Source organism: Hypanus sabinus, chromosome 8 (genome assembly GCF_030144855.1).
Source record: "Hypanus sabinus isolate sHypSab1 chromosome 8, sHypSab1.hap1, whole genome shotgun sequence".
NCBI classification, from domain to species: domain Eukaryota; kingdom Metazoa; phylum Chordata; class Chondrichthyes; order Myliobatiformes; family Dasyatidae; genus Hypanus; species Hypanus sabinus.
The window spans coordinates 138,551,002-138,566,713 of NC_082713.1; the positions used below are offsets into that span (position 1 = coordinate 138,551,002).

At 40.2% G+C, this 15,712-nt stretch overlaps 1 protein-coding gene across 3 annotated transcripts in view; it reads left to right on the plus strand.

Moving 5' to 3' along the window:
- The window catches only part of LOC132398473 (rho GTPase-activating protein 8-like), a 97,655-nt gene that overhangs the window by 57,128 nt on the left and 24,815 nt on the right, over positions 1–15,712 (plus strand). For all 3 annotated transcript variants that reach the window (XM_059977970.1, XM_059977971.1, XM_059977972.1), the window contains exons 8-9: positions 7,901–8,011; positions 12,040–12,113. In XM_059977970.1, the coding sequence (XP_059833953.1) occupies positions 7,901–8,011; positions 12,040–12,113 (185 nt within the window). The remainder of the gene's footprint in view (positions 1–7,900; positions 8,012–12,039; positions 12,114–15,712) is intronic.

Genomic DNA, 15,712 nt, shown 5'->3' on the forward strand with positions numbered 1-15,712 from the left:
CAAATATACATATAAAACAAGTTAGCAGTAATAAACCTAAAAGTGTAGGAATAATAATAAGCAAAAATAAACGAGCTCTATCGATGTCTAGGGGTAAATGAATTGTCACAGAATATAAAGTTCAGTTCAGTTCATAAATGCTGAGGTGGTTATTGTTGTTGTATTGAAATCGTTGGAGAGAGGGAGAGCGAGCGAAATGTAACAGCAACTGCTGCGGCAGGCAAACCTTTTGTGGCTTTCTTAATCCGTCGTTTCGTTGTGGTCATTCAGTTATGAACCCTCTGGTCTTCAGCTAGACCGTTTTTCTGTGGTGGACTCATCACTCTGGCATGAGTGGACACACACACACACACACACACACACACAAGTCCCCACCGGCCCTGCTGTAACACTGTGAGCTTTACTGACCGATCTCCTGGTTTGGTCTTCGAAGCCTCCACCTTTCTGTGGGTTCCCAACACTCAATCAGTGCCCACTGGTGTGTCTGAAGGGTGTCTCTCTAGACCTGTCTTTTATCCCCACTCACGGGGTCTCAGCTATCCATCAACTCTGAATGACTGTGTCCATCAAATCAGGCCACTCCTGCTATCTCCTGAGGAATGTTAACGATCAAAGTACAATCCTTGTAGTAGAACGTAAATAATCCAGAAAGAGTCATAATATAGTAAATCAACAGTCTCTCTCTCCCTCTTATCTGTAGCAAATATTCTTGCCTGGGCTTTATCTCTCTCTCATGAGCAGCATAACAACAGCAATAGCTCGGAGTTCTCAGGAGGGGGGTTGGGAACAGTTAACTCTGCATCCCATTGACCATCAGGTCTGTTTATCACTAATAACAGTACATAGATGGTAAGGGTATGGAGGGCTATAGTCCCGGTGCAGGTCAATGGGAATAGGCAGTTTAAATGTCTCATCATGAACTAAATGAACCGACGGGCTTATTTCTGTGCTGTACTTTTATGACCTATGACCTTGCTAAAAGATCTAAGTAGGTAATGTCTATTACCATGCTTTCTTTAATCCTGGTTGTCACTCTTCCACACAGGCAAAATTGTGAGATGCGATTGATTTTTTTTCCCTCCATGCCTAAATTCATCCTCAATATTCCTAATTTGTCCTTGCTCTTTCCAAATTTAAATAAATAAATGTTGTCCTTTCCAATAACTTACCCACCTCTAATGTAGTTTTGTGACATTAAATAAAGGCAAATTAACTATCCTCCAGTTTTCCCTGCATTGTCATCCTTTCTTTTGTATAGTATACTGTCTTCCACTTAGTCCAGCCCTGGTGATTTATCCACCTTTAAACTTTTCAGGATCTGATGTAATGTTGATCAGCTCTGGAATATCACCATTCTTTGCCATGTACTCACTAACTTCCATGTTCTTTTTCACAGTAAATGAATATTGTCATATACTTTTAAAAGGGATCTTTTATGATTTTCTTTTGTTACTGCCAAGGATATCTTGTGGCCCCTTTTGCCCTCCTAATTTCCTTCCTAAGTTGCTCCTACATCCCTTAAACTCCTCAAAGGACTCACTTGATCCCTTCAGCCGATATCTGACATATGCCTCGCTTTCCTTGACTTAACCCTCACTATTCTTTGTTGCACCAGCCTTCGTTAATCTTGCCCTTCTCACTAAAAGGTTCATTTGACCCGGAATTCCTCTTGATCTAGCTTTCAAAAGCTTCCACTTACTTGACATCCAGTTACCAACAAAAAACATCTCCCAATCAGCTTTTGAGAGTTCCTGTCTAATACTATTGGAATTAGCCTTCTGTATAACATTAGCTTCAGGGCCAGTCCTTTTTCTCTCATGACTTTGAAATTAACATGCTTGTAGTCATTGGACCCCAAGTTTGCCTCCTCCAACATGAGATCAGGTGTTGCCCTTTTTCCATTAGGGGCATTTACAAATTGCTTCAGAAAACTTTCCTGCACACACCCAACAAATTCTGCTGTCTAAAATTTTAACACTGAGCCCATCACACTATGGCAGTCAATAATAGCCAATGAAAATTATTTACTATTACAAGCCTATGATTGCGTTATCTATCTGTGATTTCCCTATGAATGTTCTCCCCTAATACTTACTGATTATTGGACAGCCGAATCAACACACACAAAATGCTGGAGGAGCCCTGCCGGCCAGCCAGTATCAATGGAAAAGAGCACAGTTGGCATTTTGGGGCAAGACACTTCAGCAGGACAGCGTTATTCCATCAAAGTGATCTCCCCTTTTTTTAAAAATTTATAATTTCTCCCCAAGCGGCCTTGCTGAATGCCTCCCCCTCCCGCCAAGTGCTGTTGTGTTCTTACTAGTCAATTGTGCAGCTTCCCTCCTCCCTCAACTCCACCTTTGTTGTGCTGGTAACGTTAGTCCACTCAAACATTGTGCTGGCAGCTCTGTCTGTCACTCTAATCATATTTCTGTAATGACTAACAATCCCATATGCCATTCCATGGTCTGAATTCATCAGACCTACCATGTTCCCTTTCCAGCCTCTTCCTGATCTGCTTACTAGACCAGTTTGTTTTAACTATATGTGCCTCACCTTTCTCATCTGATGCACTATGGCTGTCAAATTGTTGAAGTTGTCCTGCATAGTACAAGTAAATGTGTCTGCAAGGACAATGGCCTCCCTCCAGTTCAGATGTAACCTGTCCCTCTTGTAAGGATTACCTCTGTCCCAGTAGCGATCTCTCTTGTACTGGTTATCCATGGCCCAGTGCCTGAAGTCCTTCTGCTTCTAGCAGCTCTTCAGTCACACATTCTTTCATTTTATCCTCCTGTTCCTAACCCCCTCTGGTCCAGGGCACGAGACCCCCTCCTTAATTTTCTGCATAACTCTTCATCTTCACTTTGCATGACCTCCTCTTTTCTTGCCAGTATTGGCTTGGTAAATAAGGTGTTTAGTGCAGAAGCAAAAAAGTGTTTGCCATAGTCTGCATGGTTTCGTCAAGGGAAAATCTCACTGGACAAATCTGTTGGAATTCTTTCAAGAAGTAACAAGCAGGAGAAACAAAGGAGAATCAGTTGATTGTGTGTGCTTGGATTTTCAGAAGGCCTTTGGCAAGATGCCGCACATGAGGCTGGTTAATGAGCTACGAGCCCATGGTATTACAGGAAAGATTCGAGCATGAATAAAACAGTGGCTGATTGGCAAGAGACAAAGAGTGGGAACAAAGGGAGCTTTTTGACCTCCAGTGACTGATAGTGTTCCACAAGAGTCTATATTGGGACAGATTCTTTTTGCATTATATGTCAGTGATTTGGATGATGGAATTGATTACTTTGTTGCTAACTTGCAGAAGATATGAAGATAGGTAGAGAGGATGGTAGTTCTGAGGGGGTAGAGAGGCTATAGAAGGACAGATTTGGAGAATGGGTAAAGAAATGACAAATGGAATACACTGTCGGGAAGTGTGTGGTCATGCACTTTGGTAGAAGAAATGAAAGGGCTGATTATTTTCTAAATAGAGAGAAAATACAAAAATCTGAGGTGCAAAGGTACTTGGGAGTTCTTGTGCAGGATTCCCTAGCCTAAAGGTTAATTTGCAGGTCTGTAGTGAAGGAAGGCAAATGCAATGTTAGCATTCAAAGAGGACAAGAATATAAAAGCAATAATGTAATGTTGAAACTTTATCAAGCACTGGTGAGGCCTCATTTGGGGTATTGTGAATAGTTTTGGGCCCCTTATCTTAGAAAGGATGTACTGAAACCGGAGAGGGTTCAAAGGAGGTTCACAAAAATGATTCCAGGATTCAATAGCTTGTCATATGAAGAGCATTTGATGGCTGTGGGCTTGTGTTCACTACAATTCAGAAGAATGAGGGGTGACCTCATTGAAACCTATTGAATGGTGAACGGCCTTGATAGAGTGGATGTGGAGAGTTTAGGATCAGAGGTCGCAGCCTCAGAATAGAGGAGCGTCCTTTCAGAATGGAGATGAGGAGGAATTTCTTTAGCCAGAGAGTGGTGAATCTGGAATTCCCACAGTCAGCTGTGGAGGCCAAGTCTTTATGTATATTTAAGGCAAAGTTTGATAGATTCTTGATGGGTCAGGCTATGAAGGGATACAGGGAGAAGACAGAAGATTGGGGCTGATGGGAAAATTGGATCAGCCATGATGAAATGGCAGAATGGACTCAATGGGCCAAATGGCCTAATTCTGCTCCTATATTTTATGGTTTTATGGTGTCTATTAAATTAGGTTTCTGCTTGAGGTATTGTCTATAATGGCACCTGGTATTGGAAACTTGAGTTACCAGGACAGATTTAATTGTCATCTTTTCAGTTAAATACAGTCAGCCCTCCTTATCTGTGGATTCTGCATTGGGAAAACCCAGAAGTTCTCTCTCCAGCACTCATTGTTTGAGCATGTACAGACTATTTTTTCTTGTCATTATTCCCGAAACAATACAGTATAACAACTGTTTACATAGCATTTACATTGTATTAGGTATTATAAGTAATCTAGAAATGACTTTAAAGTACGGGCAATCCTCGGGTTATGAATGAGTTACATTCCTGAGTCCGCCTTTAAGTTGGATTTGAAGTCGGAACAGGTACATCCGGTATTATTTAGCGTCAGTTAGTCAAATATTTTTCTTAGTATATAGTACATATTTTACCTTTCTATGTATATAGAACACTTAAGAAACGTATGTATTTCAATAATTAAACCACTGCATTGCTTAGTAGCAATTGTAGCTTTCATCAGGGCAGGGCCTTTCACATGCTCCATTAAAATTGTTCCGATCGTTGACCAGCTTTAGCCTAACGCTTTTCCAATGACCGATGGCGTTTCACCTCTTTCCGATTGCTTTATTACTTCCACCTTATTTTGAATTGTGATTGTGATTATTTTCGTGAACAGAAACACCGCGGATTCAGAGCTGCACTGCCAGGTCCTAATGTCCACCGCATTGAGACATGTTAAATAAAGTCCAGGGTTCTGCTGGGTCCTAAAGACTAAAACACTGAGACAGGTTAAGTAAGGGACTTGAGCATCCGTGTTTTTTGGTATCTGTACAGGGTCTCGGAACCAATCCCCCGCGGATAAGGAGGGCCAACTGTATAGTAAGTGAGGCTAAAGGAAGTTTTAATGAAAACTTGAGGGGTTTTGATGGAATGGCTGAAGTGTGAGTAATCGGAGCACATAAATTTAATTGGCAAAAGAATTAAAGAGCCAATGAGAACTTTTTTTTAAAACTAGCAAATTATAGTTGGTATTCACTGCCTGAAGAAGGGGTGGAAATGGATCCAATAGTAACTTTGAAAAGTGAATTGAATAAACATTTGCAAAGATGTGGGGAACAAACAAGGCTTTGTGGAGACATCAGGGAGTTGAACTAACTGTATATCACATTTGTAGGGGCAGCCAGAGCCCAATTAGCTAAATGGCCATCTCTTCTGCTAGATGAGACAGTGACGTACACTGTTTTGGAAATGTTCAGACTGTTGGAAAGTAATTGAATGTAACAGCTTGATTTAAATTTGCTTCTGTATGCTCTTCCTGAAGCTATCTGAACATTGTGTAAAGTAGTAAGTGTAGCAGGAATTGGCATGCGTAATAACAATAAACATTTCAAAGAATGTGGAAGCACTTTGAATTGATGAATTTTTATTGTACAAGATGATGAGCACTAACAAAATATATCTGCCAAACTTGCATTGAATTTTATTGCTGCTTCTACAGTGTCTTGTGAATTAAAGAACAAAAGGCAGTAGTATATTTTATGGAAAAATAGAGAAGATACTTGCTTTTGATGGTATGTACTGAATTTTGGAATGATGAAATCTTGATCTTTAGTTCCATAGCCATTAATGTAGAGAGCCAAATGGTTGTGTTACACAAATTACATCTGATCACAGTTCTTATTGAGACTGCTGTTGAAATACATGTCCATATTTTAATATTAGAGTGTTTTTGGAAATGATTGTAGAAGCTACCATCTGTATAGTCAAAATGCAGCTTGTAAGCATGGCTGTGGTACTGTTCTTTAGTTTGAAGCTTTTATAAAATAAAGCATTGTTTTGAATGAATAGAACCGCACAGTTAACTATTCAGGAAGGTTTAGGCACATAAAATTATCCTGCCGGCCATGACTTCCAATTTTTTTTTGGGCTCTTGGTCTGAGGCCATGTGAGAATTGGAAATGCAATAGCTCGAAATATTTAATGTGTGGACTCGGCATGAAAGTATTAGTCATTGATTGTTAATCAGTGAAATCAATGAGCAATGGACGTGAAACAGTTGATTGCAAAATTGGAGCGTAGACAGTTGGTGATTGCAAGTGCAGAGATGTGCAACTTTTGAAAGAAAAAGAGATTTGAAGATTCATAGAGTACAAAAGCAGAAGTTCAGAAATACAAATATATAGATCTGTTAATGATCGGAGTATATTTTCAAACAATGATTTAAAAAGCATAGCAGCTTCCATATAAGGTGGCATTAAATGCAAGGGTGATGATATTCACTTTGTACAAAGCATTAATAGACCAGGTTTCGAGAATTGGGAATGATTTTAGGAGCCTAGCTGGGTTGTTAGCTGTGCTGTGGAACTAATGCAGGTGAAATTTCCAGGAAAGGAGCGGCTGAGGAATCGTGGCTTTATGGCATTGAATTAGACCCATCTTACAGTTACAAAGAAATCTGAAAGAATCTGCCTTTTTTTTTCTCTGGAGTAGAGAAGATAGGGAGAAATTGATAAGGATAATCAATTCCACTGGCTGGCCAATTCTGTGTAAATGTGTGGAATTCAGAAAATCATTGAAATATAGATACCTTATGAAAAATGGTACGTTGAACTTGAAATATTTTACCATAAGTTCAATCAGGCATAAAATATTTCAAAGGCATCCCCATTTCCATTCAGAAAGAATAGAAAGAAATTGTATAGGGCAATACAATGAGAATGAGGCTGGATTCAGTAAAAGGTTGTTCTCAAAATGTAGGCATGATTGAATAACTTTGCTTTGTTCTGGCAACTGGGATTTGATTTATGCACATAATTTGTCTACAACTAGTCACCACTTACTGTGGTTTTCTGCTGAAATTGGATTGCTTTTATTTGCAGATGTTACTGTTATTTTTACTCTGTCTTCTGTTTCCTCTGCTCATAAAATACTCTTTTCTGAGTAAATTGGCTTTGACTTTGTTTGGTATACAATCAACTTTTTTCTCTAAGCCTGGCCTGCCCCTGAATAATCATCTGACTTGTTAATAGCCACCCTGCTAAATTGCTCCAGTTGAGGTAGCATTGCCACAAGCACGGTGTGCACTCTTTGATTCTCACTACTTCCTACAATTCAAACAAAAGCAAAATGAAAATCCATTCCAGAGAATGAAAACCTGTCATATCATGGCTTTTTGTCTTGCAGCACTGTTTCCATTCCCATAGCTATTCAGTAGGAGAATAATTTACTACATTTAGTGTAGCCCCTGTGTTTTGCATTGCTTCCTAAGGCTACAGGCCTGTGCTCACAATCTGTTATTTTTGTATAATACTTTGCTTAGCATTTCCCAGAATGCTGCCTCCTTCGTGTATTTTATTCACTTTTTGAGAACACAGTTCATTGGGAAAAAATGACATTAAATTCTATATATGAAATATTCTGCAGGCTTGTTCTGGCATTTGAGTTTTTTTTAAATCGCACTGCTGACATTTGAATAAAGGGCCAATGTAATAGGCATTTCTGTCATTTTAAAGCTAGATGGAGCCCATGGCTGTAGGAGGGCATATAATTCCTAAAGGCACACATTGCGCACAGTGTCAAATATGGAACTTGCCTTCTACGATGTATGGGACTATGGGAATTTGACTGCATGTTTCACACTGTCCTTTAATTACATGTGCATAATGAAATAGTTACATTGTGATTCTTTCCCTCAGATATGATGAAAATCTGAGAGCATCCCAAAAGGGAGGAATGCCCCAACCAACAAGGACACCCCCTCCTCGACCTCCCCTTCCACAGCAGCAATTTGGAGTTGATCTACAGTAGTAAGTATTTACAGGTTTCACACTAAAGCTATTACGATTATCTTTTTTTCCAATCTTGTACTTAAAATAAATTAATAATCTAACCAATGTGTGGCACGGATACATTTTGGAGTTTTTTTTAAATCTAGTATTTGTATACATCAGTGAGTGTTCTGTATTGGAACTCTTGGTTCTTCTGTTACCTGCCATGACCAACACCAGCCACATGTATGTGACCTTGGAGCTTGGTTATAATTTTGCCTTTGATGCCAGAATTGGTAGTATAATGGACTGTGAAGCATGTTGTCTAAAGTTACAACAGGATATAGGGAAATTGGGAAAGGAGCGGCAGATGTAGTTTAACTTCTGCAAGTGCAAAGAGTTGTTTTTTGGGACGTTAAACCAGAGCAGGATATACACAGTGAATAGTGGGACCTTGGGTAGTGTTCCTCAACGGGGAACCCTTGGAGGTACTAGTACACTTTTCTGTGAAAATAGGAACACAGAGTTGGTGATAACGGTGTACATTTTGTTTGCCTTTGAGTGAGGCATTGAGTGTAAGAATAACACACACAAAATGCTGGAGGAACTCGACCATCAGGCAGCTTCTATGAAGGTGAATGACAGTTCATGTTTTGGACTGAGACCCTTCATTGGAGTTGGGAAGGGGGAAGACACCACAATAAAAAGGTGGGGGAAGGGGAATGAGGGCAAGCAAGAAGGTGAAGGCAGGTGGGGGGGCAAAGTAAAGGGCTCAGGAAGAAGAAATCTAATAGGAGACGAGAGTGAACCATGGGAGAAAGGGAAGAAGGATGGGTACCGGGGGTGGTGATAAGCAGATGAGGAGAAAAGGTAAGAGGCCGGTATGGGGAATAGAAGAAAAGGGAAAGGGTAGGAGGGAAAAAAAGCGGAAAAAAGCCAGGAGAAATCAATGTTCATGCCATCAGGTTGGTGGCTACCTAAATGGAACATGAGGTGATATTCCACCCTGCGAGTGGCCTCATTGTGGCGAAGAGGAGGCCGTGGACTGGCATGTCAGAAAGGGAATGGGGATAGGAATTAAAATGGTTGGCCACTGGGGAATTCCACTTTTGGCAGATGGAGTGGAGGTGCTTTACAAAACAGTCCCCTAATTAATGTCCGGTATCACCAATGTAGAGGAGGCTGTATTGGGAGCACCAGATACAATAGATGACCCCCCATTAGATTTGCAGATGAAATGTTGCCTCACCTGGAAGGACTTCTTCGGGGACCTAAATGCAGGTGAGGTGAGGGAAGAGCTGAATGGGCAAATGTAGCATTTCTGTCACTTGCAGGGATGTGTGCCAGGAGGGAGATTAGTGGGAAGAGACTAATGGACAAGGGAATCATGGAGGGAATGATCCCTGTGGAAAACAAAGAGTTGGGGGGGGGGCATAAAGATGTGTTTTGTGGTAGGATCCTTTTTAAGAGGTTGGAAGCTGCAGGGAATAATATGTTTTGAGACTCGTGGCGTGGTAGGTGAGAACTCCATCCCATTTAAGGCGGTGGGAAGATGGGGTACATGTTGGATGCCTGGGGAAAAGGGTGAGATGCAGGTGAGGGCAGGATGGGTAACCCTGTTCCTTGAAGAAGGAGGGCATCGAGGACAAGGTGGGAGAAGTGAGCTCGGAATTAGAATGGAACCCAGAGCTATGAAGCAGCAGTTCTATCTCATGCATTCCCCTTTTTTGTGTTGCTCTTATTCCTCTGTGCAGTGCATATAACAGTGCATATAACCCCCCCCCCCACCCCTTGGAAGTTATCATGTTTTACTGTTGTATAATATTGAATCACAGTGGATTTAATTTGACTTTTTGGTGACACTGATCAACAGAAAAAGTCTTTCATGTCAAAGTAATTGATTACATAAGTATACACCCCCTTCAAGTGAGTATTTAGTAGAGGCACCTTTGGCAGCAATTATGGCCTTAAGTCTGTGTGGAGAGGACTCTGTCAGATTGCATGGGGATCTTGAGTCCAGCTACAAACTCTCAAATGGATTGAGGCCCGAACTCTAATTTGGCCACTCCAGGACATTAACTTTCTTGTTTTTAAGCCATTCCTGTGTAGCTTTGGCTTCATGCTTGGGGTCATTGTCTTGCTGGAAAACAAATCTTCTCTCAAGCTGCAGTTCTCTTGTGGACTGCATCAGGTTTTCCTCCAGGATTTCCCTGTATTTTTCTGCATTCGTTTTACTCTCTACCTTCATAAGCCTTCTGGGGCCTGCTGCAGTGAAGCACTCCCACACCCCCACTACTATGCTTTACAGTAGGGATGGTGTGTTTTTGATAATGTACATTGTTTGGCTTACACCAAACATAGTGTTTAGTTTGATGGCCAGAAAGCTCAATTTTTGCAATAGAACCTTCTTCCAGATGATGTCAGAGTCTCCCACATGCCTTCTGGCAAACTCTAGCTGAGATTTCATGTGAGGTTTTTGAACAGTTTTGAACTCTTTGCCACTCTCCCATGAAGCTGCAACTGGTGAAGCAACAGTTGTTGTATGCATAGTCTCTCCTATCTCAGCCACCAAGGCTTGTAACTCTTCCAGAGTTGTCATAGATCTCTTGGTGTCCTCCCTCACTAGTCCCCTTCTTGCACGGTCACTCAGTTTTTGAGGACAACCTTATCTGGGCTGATTTACAGCTGTGCCATATTCTTTTAATTTCTTGTTGATTGACTTAACTGTACTACAAGGGATATTCAGTGACTTGGAATTTTCTTGTATCCACCTCCTGACTTGTGCTTTTCAATCACCTTTTCGTGGAGTTGCTTGGAGTGTTCTTTTGTCTCCATGGTGTAGTTTTTGCCAGGATACTGACTCACCAGCAGTTGGACTTCCAGACACAGGTGTACTTTTACTACAGTCAATTGAGACATCTTGTCTACACACAGGTGATCTCTATTTAACTAATTATGTGATTTCTAAGACCAGTTGGCTGCACCAGTGATGATTTGGTGTGTCATGTTAAAGGGGATGAATACTTGTGCAATCAATGATTATGTCTTTTTATATCTATGATTAATTTGGACCACTTTGTGGTGATCTGTTTTCACTTTGACATAAAAAAGTCTTTTTCTGTTGATCAGTGTCAAAAATAGCTAAATTAGATCCACAGTGATTCAATATTGTAAACCAATAAAACATGAAGACTTCCAAGGGGATGTAAGTACACTTCATAGGCACTGTATGTCTGCTTTTAATTCAAGGATGTTTCAGCAAAAGATTGTTGTTCCTTTTTTGGAATTCCTGGTAGATGTGTTCTATATTTCAGTCATCTCAATATACATTAGATGCAATCCAATGACCCTTAATGGGAAGAAAGTTTACCAGCTTTCTGGAAGTGGTTAATGTGCAAGTTCTTTTAAAGTTGACAAAACAATTGGAGTATTATTTCAAGAGCTCTCCAGATGGTCAAATATTTTTGTAAGAAAACCTGTAAAAGATCCTGTTTCAATTTAAGGTAGGGTCACTGCATCTTTGTGATTGGCTTTTGATCCCATTCCTCCTCTCCTGCTCCACGATTCTGGCCTCATTTCTCATTTTACATGTTGACCTTTGCATCAGTCGTTTTGTGACAGAGGATTTTATGATCAATCCTGACTCTGCTAGGATTCTGCCGGTCAGGTTTAACATGCAGCTTCAGTTAAGTCAAACTTTCCTCTATCACTGCACTCATTCCAATGGTTCAAGGTGACACCTTTATCAAGTTCAGAATAGACAATAGGCGTTGGACTTGCCAGCAGCATGTTCATGCACAAATTAAATTATAATTCTCCTCCCAAAACCATTTCATCTTATTCTCTTGTTTGTTATCAACAACATTTTTAAAACTGCCTACTCCTTTGGCAATGGTTTTGTTCATCAAGAAATCTGCTTGTCAGTTTGATGTCAGTGCTTGAAAACACTTTTGCAAAGTACTTTAATATATTTTTCAAAATGAAAGTTGTTGTGGATTTTTTCTCAGTATTCTCATAAAAGTGATTTCTGTGCAGTGACTGTCCTGATTTGTTTTTGTAAATACTAGCCTCCGAGAGAAAGGGAATGGAGAACTTATTCCTCTGGTAATGAGGCAGACAGTGCAGTTCCTGAAGCAAAATGGTATGTTGTATGAACTTTTGTGTGTTAAGAATATTGCTTTCTGAAACGATTACCTGTGTAAAGTTGTAACACTCTCCCCTTGTGAAATCAAAAGGAATCCATTTAAGTGCTTTGAATTTTAAAATAAGATACATTTTAAAATACTCTGAATTATATATAAGGCTCTAAATAATCTAGCTCCTCCATGTATTTTGGAGTATCTATGCCCTCCCTTGCCTCCCTAATCGTAATCTTACATATACAAATACTTGATGGCTTAGTGTTCCCAAACCCAAGCATACAAGAACAGGTGATGCGGCCATTTACTCTTAAGCACCAAAAATCTGGAATACTCTACTAACTGAGACAGCCACTCTAGTAATGTGGACTGTTTGAAAACACTTCTGAAACCCTACTTTTTAACTTTGCTTACTGAAAGGGTTACTTAATGCCTGTTGATGTTGATTACATTGATATAATGTGGTTACATTTTATTTTACATTATGTTTGTTATTAGTTGTAATCTTTTAATTTGGTCATAGAAATTAGATAATATTGATTGATCTTTACAATCTACGTAAAGCACTTTAAACCTGCATCTTAATGTCTGAAGGGTGCTATATAAATAATGTTGTTATTATTATTGTTCTTTAGAATTCTGAACAATAGTTTCCAGCACATTAACTTAATCTTTTATATATCATTCATCAGTTTTCTTGATCTTATCTCCTCTTGTCTCAAATGGAAATTGTATATTCTCCTTTACTCCTGCAATGAACCTTGGTTTCATTAACCTCAATATACCTTCAAGGAAAGGTAAACACTTGAACGTATATAAAACAGCATTTTAAAACTACATCAGAAGGGGTTGCAACATCAATAAATGTATTGCAGGAAAAAAGCTTGTTATCTGAGAAGTAGGTAACTCCAAAGCAGCTAGTCACCAACCGTTTCTCAGGTTTATTAACAATGTAATGAATATTGTATTTCTACCTTGACCCATTGTTCCTTCTATACCAAATAAAGTATTCTTGTTCCTCTCTCCGTCATTGCGTCAAACAAAAATTTCATGGCTTAGCACCTCAAATATGTGAAGCTTCTTATTCCTGCTAATCTTCATCTGAGTTGTAAAGCCATGGTTTTACATCACCTAATCACTAGTTACTGCATATCACTGTGGATTCTTGTTTGCGGCTTTTTGTTGCAAGTTTGAAATTTAAACAATTGGAGCAAGTTGTTTAAGCTTCCTCAGAGCAGCTGTGCAATAAAACGTTATGATATAGGAGCAGAATAAGGTCATTTGGCCCATTGAGTCTGCTCCGCCATTTCACCTTGGCCGATCCAATTTTCCTCTCAGCCCCAAACTCCTGCCTTCTCCCTGTATCCCTTCATCAATTCTTCCTTGCCAGCTACTAATACCCTGAATGAGAGGTTATCCTACAAGGAAAGGCGGACAGGTTAGGTTTGTATCCACTGAGTTTAGAGGAGTGAGGGGAAATTTGATTGAAAGATCAGGATCCTGAGGGATCTTGAATGTGTGGATGTTTTATTTCCTCTTATTGGGGAATCCAAACTCTGGGTCCTGTTTTTATTAAGTTTACCTATTTAAAGCAGACACTGGGCAATACTTTTCATTTCCTAAAGACTATGTGTCTTTGTAACTTTCTTCCTCAAATTGCGACAGAAGAATGGGTTGATGGATTCTTGGTGAAATCTTGTCATGGGCAGATGGGGCAATTTATTTATTTCACTTATTTAGCAATGCAATGTGGAAGAGGCCCTTTGAACCATGCTGCTTCAGCAATGCCCGATTAACCCTAACCTAATCATGAGACCAATTTCAATGACCAATTAACCTACTCTGTACATCTTTGGATTGTGGGAGGAAACCAGAGAACCTGGAGAAAACCCATGGCCACCAAATAAAAGCCAAGGCCCACTGCTAATATTGCAAAGGGAGCTGGAAAGTGCAAAGAATAAGGATAATGTCACAATTGTCATGGGGGACTTCAATGTGCAAGGGGATTTGAAAAATCAGGTTAGTTGCAGGTCACAAGAGAGGGAATTTGTTGAATGTCTACAGGATGGCTTTTTAGAGCAGCTTGTGCTCGAGCGTACTTAGGGGAGAGGCTGTCTTAGTTTGGCTGTTGTGTAATAACCCAGTTTTATTAGTCAGCTTAACGTAAAGGAACCCTTGGGAGGCAGTGATCATAATACGATTGAAATCATACTGCAATTTGAGAAGGAGTGGAATAAAGAGAATTACAGAGGCATGAGAGAGAAACTTGTCCAGATGGATTGGAGGGGGATACTGGCGAGGATGACAGCAGAACAGAGGTGGCTGAAGTTTCTAGGAATAATTCACAAGGCGCAGGATAGATGTGTCTCAAAAGATATGTCTCAGAAGAAGTTGTTCTCAAACGGCAGGGCTAGGCAACCGTGGCTGACAAGGGAAGTTAAGGACTGCATAAAAGCCAAAGAAAGGGCATACAAGGTAGCAAAAGTGAGTGAGAAGTTGTATGATTGGGAAGCTTTTAAAATCCAACAAAAAACAACTAAAAAAACCAATAAGAATGGAAAAGATGAAATAAAAGAGTATACTAGCTGATAATATAAAGCAGGATACAATAAGTTTTTATTTCAGTTAGAGTTGATATTGGACCACTGGAAAATGATGCTGGTGAAGTAATAATGGGGGACAAAGAAATGGCAGTGAACTTAGTAAGGACTTTGCATCTGTCTTCACTGTGGAAGGCACTAGCAGTGTGCCAGAGGTCCATGTGCATCAGGGAGCAGGAGTGAGTGCCTTTGCTATTACAAAGGAAAAAGTGCTAGCCAAACTGGTTCAAGTGGATAAGTCACCCGGACCAGATGGACTACATCCCAGAGTTCTGAAAGCGGTTGCATTGGTTATGATCTTTCAAGAATCACTTGATTCTGGCATAGTCACAGAGGACTGAAAATTACAAACATCACTCCACTTTAGAAGAAGGGAGGAAGACAAAAGAGAGGAAATTATAGGCCAGTTAGCCTAACCTCAATGGTTGGGGAAGTGTTGGAGTCCTGTGTTAAGGAGGATGTTTCATAGTACTTGGAGACTAATGATAAAATAAATCAAAGTCAGCATGGTTTCTGTAAAAGGAAATCTTGCCTGACAAATCTGTTAGAGTTATTTGAGGAAGGAGCAAGTAGGGTGGACAAAGGAGAGTTGGTGGATGTGATTTACTTGGATTTTCAGAAGGCATTTGATAAGGTGCCTCACATGAGGCTGCTTAACAAGATAAAATTCTACGGTATTACAGGAAAGATACTGGCATGGTTAGAGGAATGGCTGATAGGGAGGAGACAGTGAATGGGAATAAAGGGTACATTTTCTGGTTGGCTGCTAGTGACTAGTGATATTCCTCAGATGTCAGTACAGTCGTCCCTTGGTATCTGCGGGAGATTGGTTCCAGGAACCCCGCCACCGCGGATACGGAGGGCCGACTGTATTGGAATTGCTAATTTTCACATTGTTTGTCAGTGAAGTGGAATTGATGGCGTTGTGGCAAACTTTGCAGATGTTATGAAGCTAGGTGGAGGGTTAGGTAGTGTTTTACTTTATTGTCACCAAACAATTG